The sequence below is a fragment of the Limulus polyphemus genome, unplaced genomic scaffold, assembly GCF_000517525.1.
Source record: "Limulus polyphemus unplaced genomic scaffold, Limulus_polyphemus-2.1.2 Scaffold426, whole genome shotgun sequence".
Lineage (NCBI taxonomy): Eukaryota > Metazoa > Arthropoda > Merostomata > Xiphosura > Limulidae > Limulus > Limulus polyphemus.
The window spans coordinates 76,182-86,770 of NW_013666036.1; the positions used below are offsets into that span (position 1 = coordinate 76,182).

At 36.2% G+C, this 10,589-nt stretch overlaps 1 protein-coding gene across 1 annotated transcript in view; it reads left to right on the top strand.

Annotated features, from left to right (window-relative positions):
• The window catches only part of LOC106458178 (sodium/potassium-transporting ATPase subunit beta-1-interacting protein 1-like), a 27,099-nt gene that overhangs the window by 12,501 nt on the left and 4,009 nt on the right, over positions 1-10,589 (top strand). The window contains exons 3-4 of the mRNA XM_013917648.2: positions 2,430-2,510; positions 3,295-3,492. Of these exons, the coding sequence (XP_013773102.1) occupies positions 2,430-2,510; positions 3,295-3,492 (279 nt within the window). The remainder of the gene's footprint in view (positions 1-2,429; positions 2,511-3,294; positions 3,493-10,589) is intronic.

Consider the following 10,589-nt stretch of genomic DNA (forward strand, 5'->3'; position numbering starts at 1 on the left):
CTAGATCACCCCTATTGCTGACACTCGTGTCTGGAATGCGACTTATAACGGGACTGAAAATGTCTGCATTAGGGTTTAGCTGCAGGGCCTGGAAGGGGCTTGCCATTGTCTGGGGCTGATTAAATCAATGGTTAATGTATTCTCCTTGTGTAAAAGACAATAAATCATTCTTTAATGTATCTAATTCACTTTGAAATTTACTAATGTTTTCCATTTGTACTTCTTGCCACTGTTGTTGACTTTCCTGTAGTTGCTGCTGACTTTCCTGCAACTGTTGGAGACTTTCTTTCTCTTTCCTTTCTTGTTCCAGTTGCCACTGCTGTAATCTCTCTTCTTGTTCATTTTCTTTCTCTTTCAACCACTGCTGTAGTCTCTCTTGTTTATTTTGCTGTTCGAGCTGCCACTGTTGCAGGTTTTCTTGCCACTGATGATGTCTCTCTTCTTGTTTCTTTTCTTTTTCCTCCAACCATCTCTGCTCGTTTGTTAATTACCCGTAAAAAATTCTTTCCGAAGAATTTCAGCAATACAAGTCCGTTCTTAAATAAAACTAGTTTATTCTTTCTCAATGCAACTTTGCAATACACAGAATTTCCACAGTCACTTTAACTTAAACACATGTTATAATTCACAATGATTTACACACTTTACTTACGGCTTGACTCGATTATCTGTCCATATCTTGAATTTCTCTGTCTGCTATTCTAGTTCCGATTAAATTGTCTCGCTTTATCTGGTGCACTTATATACAGGAATAGAGGACGTCTAGCAAATACTGGATTATTCGTGATGTTCCCCAATCTTTCTAGAAACTCATCACGTGTTACCAGCGTCACGTGACTTCTGCTGTCGTAACAATATATTTTTAGACATATTAAATACAAGTCTAAAAAAGTAATCATCTAATGCAGCATTTCCCAAACTTTTGTCATCTTTGTCCCCTCCCTCTCTTTTTTTAAGTGAGTGAAAGAGTGAGTTAAGTGACAAGATGTAATACACATTAAAACACTTAATTTTGATTTATAGCATTATTGACTCTACCCTAATCACTTGCGCCACCTCTCCAAGAGATCATATGTACCTCCCCTGTAGGGGCACCCCCACACTTTGGGAAACACTAATCTAACAGATTGCTAGTTAGTCCACATTTGGAATATAGTGTACAGTTTTGATCTCTTATATAACAAAGGATATTGACAATGGAAAGAACTCACATGGTTAATAGGATTGTTTCAACAATAGAAAGGTGTATAATAATTTAAGATCACTTATTTGCTCTTGAGAAAAGAAGGGTAAGAAGTGATCTCATTAAAGTTTTCTGAAGAATTGATAGGATAAAAGCCTCTGATTTCTTTGTGCTGTTTTCTGAACACAAGAAGACACAAGTTTAAGATTTGGAAAAAACAGTTTTGACTCCAGTTAAGACAGGTTTATTTTTAATAGGGTGGTTGGCTTATTAAATAAACTACTATCAGCAGTAGTGGAATTGGCACTTTATATTAGTTTAGGGTTGGTTTAAGTTTTTACTTTTCTCAAGGTTAGGTGTGCAAGAACAACCTTGAAGGATCACATTGTTACTTGTTATATTACTGCTTACCTCAATTAATAAACATCCAGTATCATTGACTGCAGACATTCTTTAGAAAACTTTAGAAGGCTGAAAACTGCATCACCTGCCATTTTACACATTACCCTTTTTTTGCTTTGTGCTTAGCCTTCAGACTACAATTTTTTGAATGTATTAGGTTGTTTTACTATTTTAACATGCATTGTGTGACATTAAAACCAACTTCTTTGTTTTGTATGAGTGTAGGCTTATAGCAGTTGCAAAGAGTAAAGGTGGGCAATTAATCATCAGGCTTATTAATCAATTACATTAATAATCTACAATTCGTTTTAAAACTGACCTTCATTTTATATGATAAACAACTTTAAGTTCAACAAATTAGGATTAAGTTAGCTATTAATCCTGAACTGGGGGTGTGAATAACTTTGTTACTCAAATTATTTAGCCTAATTAACTAATTATGTTAAGTTTTATGTTTCATTGTGCCAAAAAAATGTCTTCCTTTTATTTATCTTCATACAAATTAAAACTGGTAATGGGTCAAGACTTGTAAAACCAAAGGCATTTGTTGTTAGAATGAATGTTTGTTTAGATGGTTTATTCTAGCAGACCAAATTATTTTATGAATATGTTAAAATAACAAATAATTAAATGAAGTAAAAGTAGGCAACATGAAGTTTTAAAAGTGTTGTTGAGTTTGAATTACAATTAAACTTGTACATATACACATGATTATCCTGTAAAAGCACTTGAATCTTAATGCTTGTTATCACATGCCTCTATTATAATCGTTATAAAATAGGATAGAAAATTATCATAAATATGAGCATTAATTATTCATCTCTTTTTTCTTTTTTTTTTGTAGTACATGGTATGGACCTGTCTTTGGCTTGGATGGAATATATTTCTCATATGTTTTTACCTAGATATTGGAATATTAAATAAGGTACTGTCAGTGTTGAACCTTGTGTTTAGATTCTTTTACCTTTCAATTTGTGATAACAGAATATGACTTGTTTTCTTTTGTTTGTTTTTAAAGTCGTACATCTTACCCATAGTCTTTAGAAGTTAACTTAAAGAAATATAAGGAAAACAATAAATGTGTGTAAACATGTTTTAATTTCTTTTTTTTTTAGTACTAATGTATTTTAAAGTTCAAAAGCATAGGAAAACGAACAATTTTTTCATTATCTCAAGGCTTTAAGAACAAAAAAGCAAGTGGATGACAAACATTCAGATGGCCTATCAGTTCAATCTAACTCTCATCTACCAGAAAAAAAAAATCAAATGCCTTTGTTCATAAATGTATTTAACAGATCTTTGAAAGAATTTTAGAAATTCACATTTCATCTTATCTGATAAGTTAATTCAATAGACACATATATATTCTAATTATGATCTCTTAAAATTTTAAATTGCTTTTCCATTACTATGTTTGAAGAAGTCAAGCAAGGTAGTAGTATGAAATAGGAAGGTTCTGCTTTGAATGACTTAAGTTTTTGCTTCTCGACATAGCCAATTCTTATCATATTTTTGCTTCTTGTCATAGCCAATTCTTATCGTATAAGGTATTGAGTATAATGTTATTTTAGTTAAAGTAAATGAACTTATTTACTTTGCGAGTTCAGTTGATTGATCATTTTTATATATATGTATATTTTTTATTTTCTGTTTGCTTTTATGACAGAGCATTTTTAAAAAATCAGATAATTTTTGTTTTTATATTTCAGGATTCAAGTATTTTAAACTTCGGAACTGGAAGTCGTAGCTGGTGGGAATCTAATGGTATTGGTTGTAAGCCCATATACAATCTTACATTAGCAGTGAAAGATCCTTTATTTTATATGAAACCTACTGTTGTAGAAGAGTGTTCTGTGGAATATAGCTATGTAGAATGTCTGCAAGCTGGGATTCAGTGTTGTCTCTCAGTAAGTTTATGTAACTAGTGCAGTTAGAATTCACTGTTCTTTAGTAATAATTTTTTAAAGTCAAGTGAAATAGCTTCACGTATAATATTTTATGTTTTCACCCCTTTGTGGGTTTGTCGGCAAGATTTCTCAAATATGGGTAAATGGACTTAGATGAAAGTTGGTATACAATTGGACTATGACCCAACTTAGAAGTGATTAATTTTTGCAGGGTCAAGGTCACACAAATTAGAGAGAAAAAATCCCTACCTGTTAACATGGGGACTGATTTTTCACACAATTTTTTTTCTCTATAACTCAGTCAAAAATGATAGCATTTTGATGAAAGTTAGCATACATATGTAGAATATTATTCCTTATTGTCCTGCCTAAAATTGTCCATGTCCATTGATAACGACGTACATACGAACATATTTTTGTATTTTTTGATAGCTGAATATGATCAACACTGCATGGTGGAGGTATGTGCTCTACTGAGTGCCTCTCTAGTTTCTCTTGGTTTTGCAAAATTTTTAAACCTTTTTTTTTTCTCTTTCTTTTGTTATTATTCATATCATAATTCTTGATGGATACATATTGTAATTGGCCCAATCTAATGTATACAACAAACAATGATATTTTACTACAGTAGCAAAAGAAGTTTATGAGCTGTCTTGTCTGGACATGTCTAATGCTTCTTTACATTTCAACCTGTAGTATGTCCTGCAATATATATACAAGGTATGATATGTCAACAGATGTTGCCTTGGTAGTAGGCATAAAGAAGACAGATCTCTTATATGCAAGATATACACCTAACTCTGAGACTGTTAACTTAGTTGATAATTTTTATCAGTAGTATGAAGAGTGATTCAGTGAAAACTTCTTTGTTCACTGCTTATCATCAGTGATTTAAAATGAAAAAGAATATTGTGAGGTATTACTTTGAAATAATTGGTGATTTTAAAAGTGAAGTGCAGATTTTATTGCACATTAATTTCATGTCTATCAAGTTTGGCTTGGGGGGGGGGGTGACAGACTCCAGTTGGAAAACTCTGGCCCCCATCTGAGATGTAGCATTTTAAGATATTTAAATCTCTATATTGTGACTTCAACTAACATTTCACAATCACCTGAAGAATAACCCTGCCAAGTTACATTGAGAATTTAATTGAACATCTTTATTATCAATCTATGTTAATAATGTTCTTGTTGTGAGGAGAGTACTTTTATTTAAAATTGTGTTGTATTATAGAAAATGGTTGTTGCACATACCACAGTTACTTTTCTAATTGTCAGAAACTTGAATACCCAAAGTGTGCAATTGTATTGCCATTCAGTAGATGGTGTAGGAGGTTATATATATTTATATAGATACTGACATACATGCTAAATCCATTATAGTAAGATTTTAGACTGCCAACATTGTTACAAAAAATTGGGCATACAGTAGTTCATCCATTGATGGCAGAAAGACAGTGTCCAGATGTAAATACTAATGTTTATTCATTTATTTATTGCTATAAAAGTAACCAAAATGTATTCTTATTAAGTTGGATAAGAAAACTTAAATGAAAAAAGATTGAATAAAAACATTTCTCATTATACTCCATCATAGCACATGCACATAGTGAGTCATAATTGTAATTCTTCCATAACATGTTTGTAACTTAATCGTTTATTTGTACAAAGCTCTCCAACTGTAATAAATGGTTTACAGTATTTTTTGAGACTGTGCAAGTACAGCTATTAAGCAATAAAGCTAAATGAACCCAGATATGAAAAGTCTATTAACTTTGGATGTGAGAATAAATAGTGTATAGTTGTTGGTTACAATATGTAGTTATTTAAAAGGAAAGAAAATGGTAATTTAGATTTATTTCATGTTTTCCAATTTTTCATTTTATCCTATATTGCTGATATCAGTACAGTTAGTGCTAAGGTTGAGAAAATAAGAGATGAAGTATAAAGTTTTACAGAAATAAATACTTACATTATTTGGAAAGGTTCAAGAGGTTATGTAAATGAAACATGAAAACTGCAAGATGAAGTATTTTTATTCTCAGACCAACTCAGACACATTTTTTTAGTACAATTAATTCATTAAAAATTCAGATTTTTGTGTACAACAGACTTTTCATGTTTACTAAAAGTTTACAAAATATCTTGAAGATATGCATCTTCTAAAACATACTTACCTCCTTTCACATTACAGCTATTACTCGACTGCCATGGTTTCTTTCTTTGCCCATCTAAGCATTGGTATGATTTTTTCTTGCTTGCACCAGTTTTTTTATATCCCACTTCAGTGCCCTTGGCAATATTTTTCTTGTGACACTCCACCTACGTCAATGCACTCTCTATCCTGGTACTGTATACACCTTATTAAGGTAATATTAACACATTTTCATGACAAAGTGCTGTAATGGGTTTCTCTGTACTGCAACTGTTAGAGACACTTGGAGCAATTTTCTTGTCACCTAGTTGATTTTTGTTAAAAAAATGTTGTTCAACAAGCCAACATATGATGTGAATTCCTGGATTACTGTTACAGGCATGAGGCTAATCAGACCTTCCCTATCCCACTTCTGATACCTAGCATCACTCAACAGTTGGGAAGGAGGGTCACTCTCAGTTGAGGCTGTCCATAATCTGATTTGTAGTGAGATGAAGACATCTATTTGGTCTGATGGTGTTTCTCTGGGAGGCTTTTGTTGGCGATCCTGAACATTCTGGAGAGAATTTAGATTTGCTTTTTCTGCCGCCTTCATATACTAGGTTGGCTTCTCATGAGGCCAATTTGGATCAGCCACCTCTGGCTCCTTTTTTTTCAGTTGCTCAGTCATGTGTGTGCTGTTTTGGGTTTTTCCTCAGTTGCCTTTGAGTCTATGCCTTCCTTGATGATGGAAAGGTCTGAGGGTGAATACCTAGTTCTTCCTCCATCCTCTTATACTGTGGCTCATGCAGGGAGGTTTACCACTCAGTTACATGAAGGAATAGCTATGCCTTGTTTGCTATGTTTGTGGAAACAACATGCTTTGGCTACCACCAATAAGTGGATGTGTATTTAGACTCTTAAAGACTAGAACCACTTTTGGAAATGTAGGGTTCCAGAATGGAGCCTGTAATCGAATTGAACAGATCACAATTTTCTAGGATTTGTCCGACCCTCACTACGGTTCTGAGATATTTATCACCCCTCCAATTCTTGTTGGAAGCCTCTCCGTGATCACCATATCAATTTGATGAAGAGTTGGGAGCTTTGTTGGCATCTATCTTGGTATGATTGTCAGCTTCTGCCCTTTCTTTAGTTTCTCAGCTGGGATGTTCTTGGGACTTGTTGGGTAGAGATGCATTGTTGGAGGGAGTTCGTCTACCTGCTGCCACTCTCCATGAATTATGTGAAACCCCATTCTTCGATCCTTGATTTTTGTAGGCATTCTAGAGTGATTGGAATCACAGATTGATGTTGCCTGTCTGCATTCATCATCATCATTGTTGGCCTCTTGGCTTCTACAGGGAATCGTGGCTCTAACCCTGTTCGAGTGTCCTGGCCCCTGACATCAGCCCCCCCCCCCGATCCATTGGTACCTAGAATAGATTCTGCCCATATCAAAGAGGCTCCTCTACTCGGTCAGAACACTGCTAGTTGTGGAGGCAACTACCCTATACCGGTGGGATCTGTGAGGGTGCGGCTACAACATTATCTGGTCGTATGGAATTCTTTTATCACAGATCCATGGGTGTTACAGGCTCTTGCATCAGAGTTGGCCATTCCTTTCACATCTCCACCACCATTATCTCCCCAACCTGTAGTGTTTCTGGTTCCAACAGATTTTTGTATTTCGGACTTTTGTTCCATGGCTATCAGAGATTTGATGGTCAAAGGAGCAATAGAAAAAGCCAACCCAGTTCTTCCAGAGTTTTATTCCCATCTGTTTCTTGTTCACAAGAATACAGGAGATTGGTGCCTGCTTATTGATCTTTCTCATCTCAACCGATTCTTAGATTTTTCCATGTTCATGATGGAGTCATTCCTCACTCTACGTTGGCATTTTTTGCCAGGACTGTGGATGACTAAGTTCAATGTTGCCAACATATATCTACACATTCCCATAGAAGATTTGTCCTGCCGCTATCTACATTTTGTGCACAAAGGTCAGGTACTGGAGTTCAAGGCTCTGCCCTTTGGACAAGCATCAGCACCATATGTGTTCTGCAGAATAGTATGAGCTTTTTCTCATTACCTCCATTCTCTAGGCCTATGCACACACCATTATGTCGATGACTGGTTACTCCTAGTACCATTTCATCAGTTGGCAGAATGTCACACCCAGATTCTCCTTTCAGAAGCCACTAAGGGATGCTTTATTATCAGAGCTGAGAAATCGGTTCTCATTCCTACGGAATCTATCATCCATCTGGGTGTCTTTTTCAACATGTATCTCAATTTGGCTCAGCTGACTCCCATCCAGCTCTATGCTATAGAACAGGCAGTCAGACTCTTATGTTTCCTTCTCCCACTGAGCAGGTGGTTCTTTCTCTTTTGAAGATGTGGGCATCACTCAAATCTCTCATTCCTTTAGGATGAGTACACATCTGACCCCTTCAGTGGTTGATGTGCGACCAATAGATCATGAACAGCAACCATGGTTTATACTTCTGTATCTTGAAGAAGGCCTACCTCTACCACTTCCTCTTTGGCTGTCTCAACAGAGACAACCACAATCTGACATCATACACCCAGATATCTTGAAGCTCAAGCTTCATACATGGAAGTTATGTGGTCCTTTGCATGGCATTAGGGTTTAACTTTTATGATTGCCATGTATCTGTCTCAGTCTCTGTGTAGTCCCATGATAGACATTTATCAAAGGAAATGGCACATATATCAACAATAGTGTCTCATGAGGAAATTGAACCTACTTCATCCAGACGTGCTAACCATAGCTCGTTTTTTGACATGGCTTTTTGACAAGGGTTAAGTATCATCTACAATCATTTTATATAAGGCAGCTTTATCGACTACATTTAGATACTTAAAAAGATGGAAATTATTTGAGTATTCAGTGCTATCTGTCCTTTTTAAGTCATTTTGAGTCCTTTGTCTCAAGAGGCCTTTTCAATTACCTAACTGGGATATTAAGGTTATTTTACATACTGTGTCTCGACATCTGTTTGAGTCCTTAGTCTTATGTACCATGTATCACCTTTCCCTGTAGCTATTTTGACCACATCAGCTAGATTATAAGGAGATGTGAGTATTTTTATTGTTTTTCTTGTCTCTTTACTTAACAGGGCCTCTTACCTCTTTTTTTTTACTGAATCCCACTCTGTGGCAAGTGTTGCCCAGGCAGGTGTGCTTTATCAAACCAATTTTGCACTAGCATCCACTAACTCAGTATACTTTATCTAGGTTGCAATAGGCTTTGTAGAAATTAGGTGGTCTATAAGACCATCTGGAGGTTGACTTGGTGGTATTACAGTACTATGCTTGAGCACCACTCATGGACTATCATGAGTAAAGCATAAAGGGATCTTGCCTATCCCTGCCAATCATTGAATTGAATAAATTGGGTTTGGTTTGCTTTTAAAAGTTTAGAGAACTTTATTCACCTATTGCATTGCCTCCAGAGCACTGTACGCCAGAACTCCCCAGTGCACATTATCCCCCAGATTCTGCTAGTGAAGTTAGGGAGTCCTTACCACAACCAGTTTCCAGTCACTGGAGTGGTGAACAGAGGCTTTTCCTCCAGTGTCTTAGAGTGAATTTCTTCCACTCTCGGAGAAGAAGGCGAAGTTGGGGGGCCCTCTTACCTAGGTCCCAGGATATTTTTTCCCAGATATTGGCAGGAGAGGCACCATCCTATGCAGGAGCCTTCTCACGATACTGGTTTCGATTTGTCGCTTGGCTGTTTGGTTTGGTTGAACATGGCCCTTCAGTACATTGTTCATGGAAGATGGTCCATTGTCTCCTCATAATTCCGAATGCAGGGTGGTCCCATCCTGGGTCCTTGGTTGAGCATAGTTTGTTCCATGTTCTCCCCTTAATTCCAGGTTTTCAATTCAATTACAGCTCTCGAAGTTCTATCATTTTTGGAGATGTGATCTTCCATGGTAGTCCTTATCCCCTCAAGTCAGGGTCATATGGGGGCTTTCATGACCAGTGGAATTTTGCAGGGATCCTTTGTTGGCTATTATTACCCTTGTCGTCGATTGTCGTTGGTGGTTCAGATATAACTCGTACCTCAGAGGGTGACCCGCTTCCTCCTCCTCATCTGGTTTTCCGCATTTTTTGGCCCCATCCCTTTGGATTTGAGGGCATGGGTTGTTCAACTGGAAGATTTGGAGTTTTAGGGCTGCAGCCTAGAGGTTTTATCCTATCAAAGTCCTGAAACATCTTGCTGTAGATCATGTTTTGGTTCATTTTCTCCATATGGCCAGAAATCGTCTGGTAATGATCCATTCTGGCTTTTCTTAAGTGGGGGGGTGGTATGGTCCGTTACACCCTAGCCACTCAACACCTAGGGATACTTTCTTTTTATTTTACCCACTTTTATAATTTCTGGGATTGAGTATCATAAATTTTGCATGGTACAGATCACTTTCCAGCCATAGTTTTCTCCCAATTGGATGTGCTCCTTTGTTTTCCACCCATATATGCAACATCTGTCTATGATTGGCAAAGATCACCACATCAGATCTCAGAATCTGACTGTCTCATCTTGGGGAGTGTCCTTCAGATGCTTCTTTATTTCCCTCGCACTGGTCCCTCCACCTATTCAATGTGGGATTCTAGCTATTTATGTGAGTGAGTGGAGGTAAGGTACTGTATTGGAAGTTATAATTAATGATAGCTGATAATTCTAAAAATATGATTAGAATTGAATGTTATAAACTTGTAAGTAATTTCAACCCAGTAGTGAAAAAACAAAATGTGGATATCAAGGCTGTTAAATCATTAAGAGAAAATAAAAACATTGTTATTTGTAAAACTGATAAAGGAGGGCAAATTGTAGTCCTTAATAAATGTGACTACCTTAAAGGGGTAGAAGATATGTTAGAGACAAATACATATGAAAAGGTTAAGAATAACCCTACTAATAAGTATCATGAAC